The following is a 19,074-nucleotide window of genomic DNA, read 5'->3' as shown; positions in this document are numbered from 1 at the left end:
ACTTTTCAGCTTCTGTCTAAATTCCTTTGCAACCTGCAGATAATGTATACCTCCAGGCTCATCAAAATTAATTCCTTTCATGTATTCTACTCTAGATAAATTGGCCTTCTTACTGATCCATCTCTCTTCTCTGTGCCTTTTCATTGGTTTCCTTCATTGGCTTGGAATGTATTTGCTCGTCACCTCGAATTCTTGCTGGTGTTGTTCAGTTGTTTTCAGTTGTATATGACTCTTTGTGACCACATTTGGGGTTTTCTGTAAGGTGACAATAAGGAACTCAAAGAAGAGCACCTAAAAATCTTGATTCTCAAGCAAAAGACTCAGACAATAAAGTATAAAGGAAAAGGAAATCAAATGCAACTTCCCTACATTTTTTTTTCTGTCCATAAGTTAATAACTTAAACATAGGAACTGTTGGCTTATTGAGGTCTGGGATCATTCTCTACAGTACTCAGCACACTGGCTTACACTCAGAAGGAACTTCCATGTTTGCTGAAAAACTTGAAGAAGCCAAGGTAGTGCCTATAAAGGAATTTTAATATTTTATACATGAAAAGATCTTTTGGGTAGTGGAAGGGTGCTGCATAAAGACTGAAAAGCAAAAGATACATTTTACTTACCTGCTATATACCTTCGTTATTAAGTTATTGATCTGTTTATCTATTTTATATTTTCGATAATCTTCCAAGCCATCTTTAATAGCTATGATTGTGAGAACAACCACAAGAGGAAGCATAGTAATTTCTTTTTGGAAGGCTTCTACCAGGGGAACCCAGTTGAGGACGACTAAAAAGAGGAAATACAAGTTGGCAGCTCTAGGAAAAAAAAAATACACATTTGCAAAGAGCTATTAACAAGATGTACTAACAGCAATATCAACGTATTCTTTTTAATCAGCATTCTAGAGCATTTTTCTTTGATCCTTTTCTACCTGTCTTGAAATTTGCTACTACAAAATAAAATACAAGAAAAAATGTTCCTGAAGATACTTCAAAATCTAGATATCATCCTCTTCTATAGATATTGATTCTATAATTAGTATTGGAATATGATTTTGCAACATGATCATTTAATAGAAACAGTAAGAATAAGTGGTAAATAATAACAAAAAAGTAATAACTAATAATGAAAATGAAATGTTAATATGATGCAGTTGAAGTTGGAAAATTTTTGTTTTATTTTTTGATCAGTAATTTTATCACTGCAGGAAACTCCCAGGGAGTAATTCCCTTTACCAATGCAGATTGGTATCCTCTCTCTGATTTACAGTTTGAGAGTTGTCATAACTTAAAGAGTTAGCCAATTTACCCAGAATTAAAAGCTGCAGATTTTAGCTTATATATACACTCATTTTTATACAGGATTTCATAAAGCATGGTCCTTGAGGTGTTCCTCTCCTTTCTAAGTTAAATCCTTGTCCTTGAAAAGTGATATATACGTTTTCTATGATAATTCTTGTAGGCACAGCCAGCCCATAAAAAGGAAGCAAAGTACAGAGCCTCTAAAGTCAGTCAAAGTAATTAAGAGACAACTGTGACCTCAAGACTTTAGGGCCTTAAGAGTGAGAAAGGTGAAGGCATTTGTTATAAAACTAAGCAGAAATAGAAAAAAATATACACAAGATCTGTAATATGGTTGAGGAGTAGGAAGCAGAGAAATGTTGACCTTTTGCTTGCTTCAGAGCACATGAACCTTAGGTACTAAGTGGGAAAAAAGTGTTTATAACAAATTCTGGATACAAGCTACTGTCTCAATTGAATATGTTGTAGTCCTCTTTACCCTGATGAAGGGGAAAAGGGATCAATATATTATAGATTTCTATTCAATCTGCTCAAACTTCAATGCTTTTGGAGCAACTGGGGTAGAAACTTTGTATCATATCAATGTATATAGACACAATTTACCAAAAAAAAAAAACAAACAACAACAACAACAACAACAAAAAACCCACCAACCACAAAGGAAAACATTCCTGTTCTCTGGTCCAGTGGAAACCTAATTGCTAGAAAGAATTTCACTTGTCTTTAGCTTGTCAACCTCCCTCTCTCTTCTTCTCCCTGTCCCTCTCTCTGTCTTTCTGTCTCTCTCCCTGCTTCCCTATAATCTCTTCATGTTTCATTATTTTCTGTGAAGTATATTCAAGTCATCTTTACCCTCAATATCTTTTCTTGATATTGTCAATTCCTTGAGTTATTGTATATCAGAAAATCTTAGAGGCTATCTGATCAAAATCATATACAAGTGAGAATGCCTTCTGCATATAACAAACCCTGAAAATGGTCTGTTAGCCTTTTCTTCAAGATCTTCAGTGATAGGGAACCCACTATTTCCCTAAGAGACCTCTTCCACTTTGGGGGTAGCTCTTAGAAAGTTTTTCCTTGAATCAAGTACAAATCTGGCCTTTCAATAATTTTTTCCTATTTTACCTTCTAGAATCAAGAAGAACAATTCTCAATCTTCCACAAAATGGTAGACCTTCAAAAACTTGCAGTTAACAATCATGTCTCCTATAAGTTTTTTCTAGGATAAATATCCCTATCTTCTTCAATCGACTATATACCATGATTTTAAGGACATTCTTTATCGTAAGTTCATATGTACACAGTTGGAATGGACCTTAGGGATCCTATACAATCAAAGTGGTTGTTAGGCACTGATTCCAAACCCCTCATTTTATAGATGGCAGATGAGGAGTTAGACACTGAGGAGTTATGTGACTTGCCCAAAGTCGCACAACTAGTAAGTGTCTAAGTTAGAATTTGATCCCAGATTCTCTTGACTCCAAGTGCGGTATTCACAATGACAGCTTGCTTGCTCACCACTGGGTATGTTCCATTAGAATTGTAATTAGGGAGTTTTATGCAGGGGAAGGGAGGAAAACCATCCCTGGATTGGGAACAGAGATATGGGACATTGGTATAAAGTTGATGAAGAAAGTAAGGTAGGGAACAAAAGTCCACACCACATCTTCTAGTACCTTTCTTTTATCTAAATAATATTGCTACCTCACTGTTAAGATTTGTTTTGTTCCACACAGCTAAAGGCCTTCAAGTGCTTCCCTATAAATTCAGTGCCATGAGCTAAAAGAGAGATAGTTTTAATCCAGTTATGGCTCCATTTTTCAGCTTGTTATTTTGACTTTCCTAAAAAAGATACCCAAAACATTAATCTGCACTAACCTCTAATCAAAACTTAGCATTTCCATTGTTTAAAAACATTATTCTGGGAAGGGGGCCATAAACTTCATTACCAAAAGAGTTCATGATACAGAAAAGGTTCAAAAGTGCTCATCTATAAGATAGGACACAAAAACCTTAATTTGTCAGTTAAGAAACTTCTCCATTTGACACAATTTTCCAGATTTATTTCATATCAGTTCCCACTTCTGGAGTCTTCCTCAGATACATCATACAATGGTAGTGATCATTAGTTCTCTAAGTTTGGATCACAAGTTCTACTAGGTTCCACTGATCTAAAAAGACTGGTTATGGATGATTTCTAGGAAAGTTCAGGTAAGCCTGGGAAAGTTTTTCATCTACTTGGTCACAAGATGGTCTTCACTGTTTTAAGTCTTCAAACCCCATTCAACAACAACAATAAAATGTGTTGTGAATTCCCAGATCAATTTAAAATGTTACTCATAATATTCCTTTAGATTTATTTGTAGATTTGTCACAATGAAAATTTTTGCCCCAAAGGATTAGAATTTACCAGAAAGATTTTACTTGGACATAACTTGTGTCAATCATTCTCTCTCTCTCTCTCTCTCTCTCTCTCTCTCTCTCTCTCTCTCTCTCTCTGATCTCTTCATTCCTTACTACTTATTCTTTGTGTCTATTATGAAAAACAAAAGTTTATTCTACATATAATTTTGAAAGCTAAATATAAAAATTTAAAACTAATTATAAAATAATTACAAATACTTAATGTGAGAAATTCTGTAAGAATTAAAAGAATCCACAAAACCTTATATACTTATTATTATTTGCATATTACAACATAATTAGGCAATTAATTATTTCTTGAGGCACCATTAAAGATTTTTTATAATGAACCACAAGGGGTTTAGGAACCACTAAATTAGAGTCGTGCTATTAGGTTATAAAGGTTTACAATTGATATGGATGAATGACAGACCACTGAAATATCCATCTTTTCTCTTCCACTTATAGGGGGCTACTAGTTTTTCTCTAATCTTGTCCTATACTCTCCCACCTTCAGACATTCACACAGATCATCTTGTATCCTTGAATATACTTCTTAATCCCTTGCTCTACCTTTCCTTTCCCTTCTAAACCATCACCATATCTACCTGAAAGTGATCTCTTTTTTCTTCATGAAAAAATTTCCCAGAACATTTTGTTTCTTAGCTCCATTTCCCTATCATGGTCTACTTTGTATCATTCTTAGGAGGCAGCATGTAAGAATAGACAGCATAGATTTGAAATCTGGAAGATTTTGATTCAAATTTCATCTACAACATAGATTACTTGGCCAGAGAAAGTTACTTAAGCCCCTTTGAGATTCAGTTTTTTTCCTACGTAAAATGGAGAGGACAATATCTATAGTACCAAGGCCCAAGGGAAATAATATATGTACAGAACTTGAAAAATTTAAAGCATCATGTAAATGTCAGTTATTATGATCTGTCATAATAGACTATAAGCTTCTTAAGAGCAGGAATTATTATTTCTATCTTCATATCTCTAAATGCCCAGGATATAGTCATAACTTATAAATATTTATTTAATTAAATTCTTTGGGAACATCAATGCCACCTTATTTACTTATAATGATTTTGTAGTAATGGCTTACATTGAGGATCTCTTATTTTAGAAATAGCAAAAAGAAAATGGATTAGGTCAGGGCATAAAGAATCCAGTTACCTTTCCTTAACATAACATTTGGTTTAAAGATTAAACAATAGAAAATTTAGAAGCTGACACTAAAATTTTAGGAGCAATTGAAGCCAAATAAAGTTCTACAGAACCAAATAAAGCTCTGTACTATACCTGCTATTTTCTGACAATATTATAGGTGTTAAGAAAAGACTTAATTAGAAAATAATTTTTATCTTCCCTCCAAAAGTTTCATATTACAGTTTTCCAAATAAACCTAAATTCTAAACTCTAAAAATATCACAAGATTGGTGTGATTCCAAAATGACAACTACCTTGTTATTTCTTTCTCAGATTCTATACATACTATTAAGATTATAATTTCTCTCTCCCCTTCAAAAGCACAGCAGTATGAACTTACATTATTATTATTAATCACTATCAGGAAACAAAATTATTGTGCTTCAAGGCTATGGAGTTTGAGAAAGAAAAAAAAGATTACACTAAGAAATAGCCATAAATGAAGACATGGATATCAGGAGCTTATTGAAATTAATAAAAAAAGTTATCTTTGTAAGGCAAATTTTGGCATACATAAAGGCATAAGGATGGCACTTAATGTGCTTTTAGATTTTTTCATTAATACTTGATGGAATACATACTGACAATCTATTTTTAAATAGTACCCTCCAAACACATAGTGCTCATCAATATCTTTTGGATGAATAAGTATGGAAAATGTTTAAAGTTTCCATGTAATTTCTTTACCTACTAAAGTTGGATTCTTTCATATAAAAAATACTTTGTCCCAAATTGAGATCATCATCTTCACTTTAACCAGTATCAGAGAAATGGAAACAAACATTTGCTTTCAAAACTTTAGAACAAGAAAATGTCCCCTGTTTACTTTGTTGGGCAGAGAGGTGGAGCAGTGGATAGAGCACTAGCTTGGAGTCAGGAAGACTCATCCTTCTGAACTCATCTGCCCTCAGACTACTTATTTGCAGTGTGATAGTGAGCAAGTCACTCATCCCTGTTTCTTCATTTGTGAAGTGGGCTGGAGAAGAAAATGGAAAAGCATTTCAGTGTATTTGTCTAGAAAACCCCAAACAAGGTCACAAAGAATTGGACGTGAGAGACCAATAACAACTACTTTGTTGGGATAGTCTTAATAGTTGGGGAAAAGGTAAATGATACTTAACACCATCATTATTTGGCTGGACCTGTCATTTCATTGGTGAACCAAACTTCTTTGGTGAGGAAGGTCTTATTACCAATAAATATTAGTCTGGGAAGTTGTGATTGGCCAGTCTATGTTAAAGGTAGAATCTGTAGAAATAGAATATGTCAGAAGTAGAATTTGTCTCCCTAACTATAAGCCTGCTTCTCTACAGTATCATGTTACTTTCCCAATAAAAAAACAAGCTATTGTTAAAATGTTTTTTTTAAAAAAATCTTTATAAGTCACATTGAAAGGTTAGGAAGGATGTTATTTACACTTCACTTGTAAGTTGGCCTCATTCCTAGAAAAGCAGATAAAAATGATCAAATAGCATATATCCAGTGTATTACAGAGGATGAAATAATTTTTAAAAATTACTTTTAAAAAAAGAAATGGGAACACTGTGGAAAAAAACAGAAAAAGAATAATAATCTGGAAGGTAGAAGAGAAACCTGATCTATGTCAAGAAATCAGAGAGTAAAAGAATCTGATACAGAAAAGGGAAAATGAAAGATAATTTAATATTTAGCTCTCTAGGAAACATATTTATGGGTATGGAGGCAGCTAATTGTTGATCTAGTAACAACTAAGAGGTTTACTGTCTTCCCTAGTCAATTATCTAGGGCAAGACCAAGACTTACCCAAGACTTGTCCAACCAGATGACTTCTACACACTTCTGGTGATTCACACTGACACAAATGATACTACCATGAGAAACCTAGAAAACAATACTAAAGCTCCAGAAGTCTTAAGCAAGAAATTTAGGACCTTAAAAATGTGCTTGGTGCTTTCCTCACTTGCTAACTGAAGGAAATAGCTTTGAGAGATAGTAGATATGAGAAGTAAAAATGTTCTTGAGAAGATGTGTAAGAAAAGGGGTTGAATGTTTGCATCATGGCTTAAAATATGGAAATGACAAGTTCCTGTCCAGGAATAAAGGGCACTTAACCAGAGCTAGTATTTGTCTGAAGACTATAAATCTCATCCAAAAAGGACTTTAAACAGAGAAAAAAGAAGGGAGGAGAAAACTCCCTATATATTTCTACTTAAGTCTGGTTCTACAGAGGATAGCTACAATGTAGGAAGAAGAAACACCCAGAAAATCACAGGAGTTGAGTCCCAAGGACTATGTTTACTTTTTTTGGAAAGGATTAAGTATGGGTAATAAGTAAGGAGAACTGAACAATTCTAATTCAAGCAGGCATATTTTATCTCACTGGAATTTGAAGAATGATGCCTATTATTGGAATATATAGATATTTCAATTTATTCTATTTAAATATTTATGTCACTATATTTATTATCATATTTATAATGGCTAATAATTTAATGGCTATTGAGATGAAGACTGTCACGTGGCATACATTAAGGCTTAAGGATGGCACTGAGACAAAGTGGTCATTCAGAGAAACAACTCTTATGGTTATAAGATATGGCAACTTGCCTATAGGTCTTGCAGTCTTGGCCTCCTTGGTAGCCGTAGCTACTGAAGACCCAGATAAGAAAATTCTGTCCAACACAGTTCTGGCCACCACGAAATGATTCAATGTCAGGTATGGTTTTATTCATGAAAACTATAGGATAGAAGATGTATTGCCATCTGTCTTGTTGCTATGCCATAAGAACCACTGGACCTTTCCATCTGATTTGCAGATGAAACCTTTCATAGGTGTTGTCTCCCTATATTAGATGAGCTCCTAAATCTCCAGTGCTTAGCATAATTCTTTATACATGATAAGCACTTAAAGGATTTTTTGGTTCATTCATTCATAGACTAGGGGGCTGATGGTGGCCATAGTAGCACTGCATATTATGAAAATGGAAAACCATAGGAGTAAATCAAGGAATTAAGAGTGGGAAATCATAATAGATAAGTACGGGCTAAATGTTAATGGAGGTAGAAACAGAAATGATGTTGTCACTGAATGATAATAATGAATAATATTTTTAACAAAATCTAACATTTATATGGAACTTTAAGGTTTGGAAAGCATCATATTAATATCATCTCATATCCTCACAATATTTCTGTGAAGTAGTTTCTATTATTCCTTTTTTATAGCTGATGAAACTGAAGTTGAAGGAGGTTAGTTGACTCTTCAAGGGTCACTCTTCAAGGGTCACATAGCTAGTAAGTGTCTGGGGTAGGATTCAAACTCAGATCTCTTTGACTACAGATTTGGGATTCTAACCATAAAACTGCCTGGCTGTTTCTGGAAAATGTGAATAACTTCCTCTTGGGAGATCAAAAAATCATATATTAATAACTAACTTTCAAAAATATGAAAGCATTATACCTTGTCCCACCTCGTTAATACATATGTGCATGTTCAAGTGGAAAACCAAGGCCATAAGAAAATTTCCCCAGGGTCATTAAACTATTAATTTATTGAGACAGGATTGAATTAATGAGATTTGAACAATGATACCTGTTGTTGAAATGTGTCTCAGGAAGGCATAATCATCTTATTCAAATCAATAAATTTATTTAAATCATGAAGTGATCATCCAGGGAAACAACTCTAACTCTATGTCTAAGAGTTTCATGTCTGACCATCTGCACTGAAATGGAAATAGATAAGGAATTTGAGGAACAGATGATGAGTCATACACAAAGGCACAAAATCAGAGTAACAGGGACTTCAGCTGTATGGGCATCTGTTGGAGTATCCTTTCTTCTAAAATCAGAAAAGTTAATAACACTTTGGTTTGATGTGATGATAATTTATCCTTCAGGAGAATTTTTTTTTTGGATCTGACTATCAATGAGGTACTGGTGAATGGGGTAGAAATACTAGAAACATCCCAGGGAAAGTTATCACTCCATCTTCAAATTTGAATTCTCTAGATTTTGGTAGGACAGATAAAAAGGTTCGGAGGAATTATATTTACACTCCCACTGTTTATATTGTCAGCTCAGGAATAAGAGAGAGGTTTTAAGAGTAAAATTCTATGCAAGCATATGTGCGTACATACATACACACAATAATTTTAATGAGGAAAAATGGTATTTGTCTAAAGAACCTGGTGTGTATGTAATGGGAATTCATCAGCAGGTAACAGAGGATGAATAAAAAGTACGTAGTGCTCCTATAAGAATAGTGACAGGAATATTAAAGCTCACAATGAGGTAATATGGTGAGTAAAAATAAAGACAACAAAATGGCTTTAAAAGCTACACTGGAGAATAGAGGAGAATCAAAGAAGCAATAAGACCACTGTTCATGGTAGATGGGATAATGATAATGGTTGACAGAGAAAAGGCTGAACTCTAATCTATTGTCTTGGCCAAGGAGAAGGCTCTGGACTGGAAAGTATGGAAAAATGGTTGATGTTATAAATAAGGAGATTATAAGAGCTGCCTTTAGCAAATCCAATTTACCTAGTTCATGTGAACTACTTTGTAATCTACTGAAAAAACCGGCAGAGGAGATTACTGAACAGTTATCGTCAGTGACTTTTGAAAGCTCTTGGAAAATGGTAGGGCTACTGGAGAATTGAAGAAATCCAAATGTAATCCTGGTGTTCCAAAGAGGAAGAGAAGAGAATCCAAAGAATATAAGACTTTGATTGCTGGCAGAAATTCTATAACATGTTATTACATGGATAATTAATAACATCTATGAAAGGAAGTGAGGATTACAAAATGTTAGCATGGGCTCACCAAAAACAGGTTATGCTAGAATATCCTCATTCTCTTCTCCTCCCCCCCCCCTTTTTTGACAAGAGTACTTGAATGAGTAGATCCGGATTACTGTAGATATAGTTTACCTAAATGATTTACAATGTATTTCATCAAACTTATCAATTAATTCCTAGAAAAAAAGATGATGATATGTGGGCTAGATTATTTTACACTTGGGCTAAAAAATTATACGCACAAGTGCAAGACGGGAAAGTGGAAGTATAGCTAACCAGAAACTCATCTGCAAAAGATCTGAGAATTTACAAACTGTAAGCCCTTTATTAACAATGTGGTAGAGACTCAAGAAAACTATTGTAATTTTAGGCTACATTATGAGAGGTGTAATATTTAAGGAAAAGGAGAAAATGGAACTGGAGTATTCTGCCCTGGTCAGACCATATTGAGAGTACTGTATCACATTTTAGAAAAGAAGTTGAGAAATAGGAGTACATCCAGAAAAGGGAAAATGAAGAGACTCAATATGACACCATGTGAGAAACATTTGAGGGAACTAGAGATCTCTAACCTAGAAGAGGGAAAATATAGGAAGGAAGACATAACCGACTACAAGTATTACTTGCCATTTGGAAGAGGGATTCAATTTGTTCCATTTGGCCAGGGTACAAAACAAGAAGCAATGGTTGGAAGTTCAAAGAAGCAAATTTAGGCTTAATATCAGAGCTTCATAAAAATGCAATGTACTCCAAAGTGGAATGACCAATCAAAGGAAGTGGGGTAACTGAATATTTTTAAGCAAATGCATGATGACCACATGTAAGGTATTTTATAGCATCAGGCAGTCAACAAATGCTTATGAGGGACTTAAGCACCCAGGGAGGTCTCTTTTAACTCTCAAAAATTCTATGATTCTATTATTATGCCCAAATGGTCTCTGAATAGCTGATGTCAAAGAATGTATCATATATTAAACATTTTGTACTTTGCAAAGTCATATTAAATGCTCTATTCTTCCATCAAGTCTTTAATGAAAGTTTACTAGGATTAGGGACAGACGAGAAGCAAGTGACTAAGGGTACATTAGAGGGATATTTTATTATGACTTTTCTATACATTTTTAATGGCTGAAATTTCATTCTCCCTACCACAGAGCTATTTATTTTGCGATCAGTCAAATTGTTCAAATTAGAATGAAAGTTAAAGCCACTGATGGGCAATAATTTATGGGGAGCACTGTAAATCTTGAAATTTCTCAGACTTGTGAATGTTAAAAATTTCCACATTGAGGAATCCTCCATTGGAACAAATTCCCTACTGGGAAACATTCCCCATTTTGATGTGAGAACTCTCCAGGATCAGAAATGGGAGAATCTCTACTCTACCCGTACTTAAGACTGCTTTAGGGGAGAAAACTCCTTGCTAAACAATGAAAGTACTTGGACCCATGCTTATAATAAGGCAAGGAGTTCTTTGAGCCATGCCTGTTTTTTAGAATTGATACAATGGGATGCTAGGTACCTAAAAGGGTCAGGCAAGTTTTCTCTTAATGAGATTAGTTGACTCAGCTGTGTTTTCACTGGTTCAGACTTACTGAGGAGATTAGTCGACTTAGCAGGAATTCAGATGGGCTGTCCTTTGGAAAACGTCTACAGGGATTAGTAGATGTAAGGACTTAGGGGAGGTGACATAGGAGAAAAACCCCTATATAAGAAAAAGCAGAATCTCTTGAGAAAAAAAATCCTTTTGGAGGATCTCTGATGAGGATCGCTTGGGAAGAATCTCTTGAGAGAGGCTCTGGAGAAGGGAATCTCTTGGAGGACAATCTCTAAGGAGGTCTCGCTGGAGGTCCTCTGAGGGGACTCTGTCCCTCTGGAGGCTCTGGAGAGAGACCCTTTGGAACAGTCTCTGGCTGGAAGGCTATTTAAGGAGGACTCTGGCTGGAACTCTCTCTGGTAAAGTCAGCTGAGATGGAGCTGGCCTGGTGTCACTAGAATCCTTGCTTAGACAGACCTTGTGGTGAGTGTTAAAAGACTGACTGACTGACCTCTCTCTTAAGACTCAGGTCTAGGCCATGTTGGCTTAAGGCCCTTCATACTTATTTCCTTTTTTTCTCTCTCTCTTTTCTTTAATTCCACATTTGTATTAATTAAAATCTCTATAAAACCCAGTTGACTTGGGTATTTGAATAATTGGGAATATTTCCCTGGCGACCACCTTATATTTGATTTAAAAACCAAGACACTGTAGTGAAACATATTTTCTGCGGTCAAATTTACTCACCCTCTCTTATATCTATCACAATTTATATCTTCCACCATTTTAACTCAGTACAGTTTACAACATCACTCTTTTAACTGTTACAGTTTAAGGCCTTCAACCAATTTTAAATGTAACAGCACGGAGACCTTGTTCCAGCTTGTCAAGCAGCAATTCCACTCATGTTTTCAGATCAATAATCGCACTCATGTTTTCAGATGCAACAAGACTCTTCCTGAGAAAAGTGATGTGAGGGCTTACTGGCTAAGGCTCACTGCCTCAGGTATTTTGAGAAAGCCAGACAATTAGGATGTGCTTGGGTTTCATCTCAGTTCCAACACATGGTTGTGTGGCTCTAGGCAAGTCACCTCACCTGATTCTCACTTTTCTGTTCTATAAAATAGTAATAATAATACCTGCCCTGTTTATCTCACAAAACTGTTATGAGGATTAAATGAAATAATATTCATTAGAACAACATTTGGAGTCTGACTTGGGGTCAATTCCTAGATGGCTCTATAATTATCTATCACCCTGAATAAGATGCTTAACCTCTTTGGGCCCAAGTTTTCTGTAAAATAAGGGCCCTACTCTTCCCTTATTTATTGACTATCCTTTCACCACAGCCCTATTTTCTAATCATAGCTGCCTCAGGAGGAACTTGGAATTCAACCTGGAATCCGCTTTCTCAGTAAATAAGACCAACAGTGTCAGGGTCAAGACTGCAAGACATTTCCAAGTTGTCTCTGTCTGGAAAATCTTGAATGCAACAGCTAAGAAATTTGAACATTATTCAAAAGACAAGATGGAGCCTGATGAAGATCTCTGAGCAGAGGAGTGTCATGACTAGATCTGTATAAGATTTGTAAGAGAGATAAATTTGTCAAAACAAATGAATAAGAATTGAAAAACGAAAAAGTAGAGTCCACTGATACAAACCCTTCTGGTGCAGTGGAGAAAATGCTGGACCTGAGTCAGGAGTTGAAGACTCCAATTCAGTTTCTTCCTCAAACACTAGCTAGGTGACCCTGTGCAAGTCACTTAACTGTTACTGCCTCAGTTTTATCCTCTCTAAAATAAAGATAATAAATTGCATCCACCTTTTAAGTTGTTATGAGGAAAAATGAGATAATATTTTAAAAGTACTTTGCAAATGTTATAGCATTATATGAATGCTGAATATTATAATAACATTGTTAAACAGAAGTATTATTACTCATATTTTAGAAATCAGGAAATTTGTGAATAGAGAGGCCAAGTGATTTAGAGAATCATCGATTTAGAACTAGAGGCAGACTTGATGGGCCTTGGTAATTGATTAGTTACAAAAGCTAGGGAAGAGAAAAGAATCAAATGTAATCAAGGTTTCTGACATAGGGAAGACTCAATGACTAAAATCATAAAGTCAGAAAAAAGAATAGTTTTAGGAAGAATATTGTACAGTTCAATTTTGTACATGTCCTGTAGGAATAGTGATCTAGAGTTCTAGCTTTCTCTCTTAACCCCTTCTTCTCTCTCTTTCCTTATATGTACACATATGTTTGTACCCATCACAGGTCACTGCCTTATTATGGTGGAGGGACTTGGACAGCTAAGCAAAACTAAGAGCTATGCCACGCAAGATTACCCAAGATGGCCAGTTCACGGTAGATTGTTCTGATGAAGGTGATCCACTGGAGAAGAAAATGGCAAAGCACTCCAGCATCTTTGCCAAGAAAACCCCTTGGATGGTATTAAAATGCTAAAAGATACAACATCAGAAGATGAGCCCCTTAGGTCAAAAGCTGTCCAACACATTGGTGCACAGAAGGGTCTTGAGTGCTATGTTCTTGGGGTCATGAAGAATTGGGCATCCCTGAATGATTAATGACCCAGAAAAAACATGTATATATCTCTATACATATGAGTATACATATCTTTGTAAGATATATAATAGATATACATGACATTATGTATAAAATATATACATACTTTTAGATCCATTTGCATCAAAGTTTTGAATGTAAATTAAGGAAAGAACCTGGACAACGAATAGCTACTGATTTTGATTATCAAGGTAGAGACTAGCTGAAAAAGGACATTATTCATATAATCCAAGTGATTCTTGGGAAATAATAATATTTCCTTTTAAACTACCAAGATAATAAAGCTTATCACCTCACAAGGAAGACAAAAGGATGGAAGCACATTTTATTAAGCAAATATGCTACCTAGTAACCTCTCTTGGATTGAGATTATCTATATTTTCATACATATCAGATGATAATCTGAATCTAAGAGTTGCCCCTTACACAACAAAGATTTCAGCAGAACTTACAATGAGGCTGATCTGATTAGAATCAAATATGGGATTAAAAAAATTCATTGATCTCATAAAGCAAAGAAAACAATGGAAATTCTGAGATTCTTCAACCATGAATAAGATATAATACCTATGAAACTGCTCAAATAAGTTCCTTGGCACAAAATTCAGGAGAGTGTACTTTGTCGTCCGTATCCGGTTATTCATGTATGTTCCGCAGGTTTTCTCATATTCCTCTTTGAAGCACTGTGAGTGTGGAATAACTATTCGGTGTTTTCCTGCCAGTTTGGGTGTCTGAGGGGGCTTCTTCCCACACACAAGCAGTGAGGAATAGTTGTAAAACCTCTCGCCGTCATTCCTGCCTGCACCAGAGATCAAATGTGTCCAGTGATATCTGGCCCACTGAAGAGGGTTGGTCATGTTCAAAGTGCCCGGAAGTCCAGCTTGCATCAGGGAATCTGGACAAATAAAAAGAATTTTGTAAGAATATGGAAAGTCTGCAAAGGCAGTGTAACAGAAAGTTCTAAACTTTGGCTTTTTCATCAGACTTTTCTGAAATGACATTAATGTACCCCAACATCCAGCAAATTGCGTTAGCATTCTAAGTAATAGGACATGTTTTGTGTCTTTTAAAGAATTCTTTCTCAAAAGAAATCAAACCTAATATTAAAACCAGAAGCCTTACTTAGTTCCAGTGGCATTTTTTCAAGCTCTTTTCTAAATCTAAACTACATATGAGATCTCATTTCTCAGTTATTGCAAAATTTGAAATAATAATATAGTATGGCTTTAATGTTTGCAAAGTACTTTGTGTATAAAATGTCATTTGATTATTTTAGCGTTTTTTTTATTAGATGCTATTATTATTCCCATTTTTACAGATTCCTATTTTACAGAAGAAACATGCTGAGTAAATGAGTAAATGAATTACCAAGGGTCACACAATTAGTGTCTGAGGCAGAAATCAAACTCAGGTCTATGACTTCATTGTTAAATACACTAATACAGTTCTTGCTTTGGGAAGTGTGAATCATTTCCTCTTGGAAATTTAAACATCAAATACTGATAATTTCTTTTTTAAACCCTTAACGTCCATCTTGGAATCAATACTGTGTATTGGTTCCAAGGTAGAAGAGCGGTAAGGGCTAGACAATGGGGGTTAAGTGACTTGTCACACAGCTGGGAAGTGTCTTAGGTCAGACTTGAACCTAGGACCTCCCATCTCTAGGACTGGCTCTCAACCCACTGAGCTACCCAGCTGCCCCCTTTGATAATTTCTTAAGCACCTGAAAGCACCATAATCTGTCCAATTCCATTAAAATTATTGTGTCTTCAAATCCCAGTGTATGTTTATAAAAAGGTATTCCAAGGTAATTAGATCATGTGAGTTTCCTTTTTACCTTCATACACATATAGTTCATCCAAGAGATTAGATTTAAACATCTCTTATTTAATTAAAGATTTTCTAGAAAAAAATGTAGCACATTTAAGAAAACCAAAAAAATTCATGCTAATCAAGATGCCAGAATTAAAATTAAAGGACACATTAGACTGGCCACTATGGCAGTAAAGGAAAATGATAAGTGTTGTAGGGGATGTGGCAAAACTGGGACACTAAAGAATCACTGTTGGTGGAGTTGTGAATTAATCCAACCATTCTGGAGAGCAATTTGGAATTACACTCAGAGGGCTTTAAAAGAATACCTGTCCTTTGATCTAGCCACACCACTGCTGGATTTGTACCCCAAAGAGATAAGGAAAAAGACTTGTACAAGAATATTCATGGCTGCATTCTGTGATAGCAAAAAACTGGAAAATGAGGGGGTGTTCATTGATTGGGGAATGGCTGAACAAATTGTGGTATATGTTGGCGATGGAATACTATTGTGCTAAAAGGAATAATAAATGAAGTGATGCAGAGCGAAAGGAGCAGAAGCAGGAAAACATTGTACACAGAGACTGATCCATTATGGCACAATTGGATGTAATAGACTTTTCTACTAGCAGCAATGCAATGATCCAGGACACTTCTGAGGGACCTATGAGAAAGAAAGCTATTCACATCCAGAGAAAGAACTGTGGGAGTAGAAATGCTGAAGAAAAAACATACAATCGATCATGTGGTTTGATGGAGATATTATTGGGGTTTGGGCGTTAAATGATCACTCACATCACAAATATGAATAATATGGAAATAGGTTTTGAACAATGATACATAGATAACCCAGTGGAACTGCTTGTCAGCTTTGGGAGGGGAGAGGGAAGAGGGGAAGGAAAGAACATGAATCATGTAGCCATGGAAAAAATATTCTAAATAATAAATAACTTTTTAAAAAAAAAGGACACAGAAGGCAAATTTTGGGTGGGGAGTACAAGAATTTTAAAAACCTGTGCCTGATAGCATGGTACAAGAGAAAGAGAATTAATTGGCTGTAGAGTTAGAGTTCCTGGGTTCATGGCAATTTTTGAAATGTACTCACTGTATGACACTAGGCAAGTCATTTTTTTTAAAGTGAGAATTTAGTTATCAGTGAAAGTTGGTTGTTATATTAGGAACAACAGAGGAATAGATTATTAATTTTATTTAGTCTGTGCAGTTTCTAAAATATAATTCATTTCAGGCTACATGAGATCTTAAGTCAATAAATGTTTTTGTTTGTTTTAGGTGTCTATTACATATAAAAACATTGTGTTAGGCACTTGCCTAGAGATGAAAAGAGATATTCATAAAGATAATGAGAAAAGTCTGTCATAAGTTAGAACCATAGCACTTATTTTAAAGGATAATACAATTGATAGAACAAATATTTAAGAATAAATTGAGTCTGAGAATTACCTGACTCCACTTTTGTCTCTGCCATGGCCTCTCACACATTCCATGGAGGATCTCAAGCTAGCATTTTGAGAATTCCCTTTAAAAAAACTAGGAACCAATTAAACGTCTTAGTGTAGGTCTGCTGGACTACTCATTAACTACACATACCTAACTCAAAATATAGAGATATTATTTCTCCCTACAGAGAAGCTCCATTTGACCAATTTATTGCCAGACACAAGCTTTTATAAAGCCTCTGTGTGTGTGTGTGTATGTATGTGTGTGTGTGTGTGTGCACTCGTGCACATGCCCAGGACATCTTTAAATTGCTAGTACTTACAATTTTTCTCCTGATACTTTTGTTGGGAGGTTTCAGGGCATAGTACAAAACCCACTCTTGTATATTCAATACACATAGACAGGAATTCTCCCTAATATATAGAAAGTAACATAGTATGTGAAAAATAAATTTTCAGAGATATATGACTAGAATAAAAGGAAGTGGTCTGGTCACATATCAAGATAGAGCACAGGGAATGACTACATGCAAGAAGAGATAAGAGGAAGACAGTTGGCATATCATGTGAAGGAGGACCTTTTGGGGAAATAAATAAAAGTTATAAGGAATGGTAGAATTGCTATTTGTACCATATTGGAGACCACCCACATCATGGACCTTGCCGACTGAATGAAATGTTAAAGTAAATGGCTAAGCAACAGAGAAATATGGCATGTTTCAGAGATCTCACCAGACCATTTTAACAAGGTGACATAGTACTATTTTACAATTCTACATTTTTTACCTTTTCCTCCTGTCTACTTCGTATAGACCACTGGTATGGTTAGATTGTTCTCTGAACATATTCTCTGTTTCTATCTTCCAAGATAGGACTCTATTTTTTAGTCTTAGAGAAGCTTTTTCAGCTAGCTGTCATTTGGCAAAATGAACAGCTCCTGACCCACTTCACAGATGTCTGGAATACATTTCTATTCCTAATAAACCTTTGCTTCCATAAAAATATGGCACTAATTTATATAATATTATTTCCTAATAAGGCAACTGAGACTTCCATATTAAAATAAGAGAGGTGATTATTTTAAGTGTGACAAAGTAGAATGAATAATTTGAAAAGAAGTAAATGATCACACACATGTACACATAAATAAAGCTTGAAATATACCTTGGTCAAGAGCAAACTAGTGCTAAAGAAGGAAAAATTATTCAGAGGTCCAAAACTATTAAGTTTTGTATTTGAGAAACTGGTTTTGGGGTGAAAATATCAATTTATTGATTAGGCTAGCATTTAAACAATAAATAGGTCAGTGAACCTCTCTATAATAAAAGACCAGGATATTCTTTCACATGGGTCTATAAATACAACTTAGGAACTCATTATTCAGGCTTTCTTTTGGGCATCCCAAAACATTTCTGATAGGTGAATAGTTAATAAGAAGGTTGCCCATTAAGACTCTCAACTCCTTTTCATTCTCCCATAGGTGATAGGGGGTGGGAAAAGTCATATACCAAGCAGGAAGAGCCTTATCTAATAATCATGTTTTATGGGGGACATATTCCTTGAAATTCATAAGAACAAAGGAAATGTAACAGTCAACAGATTGCTTGGAGCTTCTCTAATTCAGGATCCTGATGAAGGAATAATAATAATACAGTATGTAAAAATCCCCATATTGGAAGGGTGTCATCAACACTTTTGAGGTTTCTTTAGTTTTAGCTGATGATGACAGTTTGGGTATTCTGCTCCAAAAGTTATTCCTAGTACCAATGTTGATTTTTCCTATTGCTGCTAAATTCATTTCAATTTTATCCTTGTTTGAACAGAGCTGGGAGCTTCTTCCCAGTGCCTAATGTTATGTAACATAGTCCACAAATCATAATTTAACAGTGCTACAAAACCAAAGTTCTTAAATTAACCTATTAATATGCTACATTTTAATTTCAAATTTTCCTTAAAACCACGCATAGCCAATGTCACTTA

The 19,074-nt window shown here is 35.1% G+C and overlaps 1 protein-coding gene across 2 annotated transcripts in view; it reads right to left on the bottom strand.

Moving 5' to 3' along the window:
• Positions 1 to 19,074, bottom strand: part of ATP10D (ATPase phospholipid transporting 10D (putative)) — a 103,240-nt gene that overhangs the window by 51,164 nt on the left and 33,002 nt on the right. The window contains exons 2-3 of one of the 2 annotated variants that reach the window (XM_001372310.5): positions 14,393 to 14,720; positions 621 to 815 (exon numbers count right to left, since the gene is read on the bottom strand). In XM_001372310.5, coding sequence (XP_001372347.4) covers positions 621 to 815; positions 14,393 to 14,712 — 515 coding nt within the window. In that variant the 5' untranslated portion in view covers positions 14,713 to 14,720. Of the gene's footprint in view, positions 1 to 113; positions 586 to 620; positions 816 to 14,392; positions 14,721 to 19,074 lie in introns of those variants that run through there. The other variant, XM_016423265.2, reaches the window with a different exon arrangement.

This window comes from Monodelphis domestica, chromosome 6, assembly GCF_027887165.1.
Source record: "Monodelphis domestica isolate mMonDom1 chromosome 6, mMonDom1.pri, whole genome shotgun sequence".
Lineage (NCBI taxonomy): Eukaryota > Metazoa > Chordata > Mammalia > Didelphimorphia > Didelphidae > Monodelphis > Monodelphis domestica.
The sequence above is the reverse complement of the archived record's forward strand: the minus strand, read 5'-3'. Positions and strand labels throughout refer to the sequence as shown.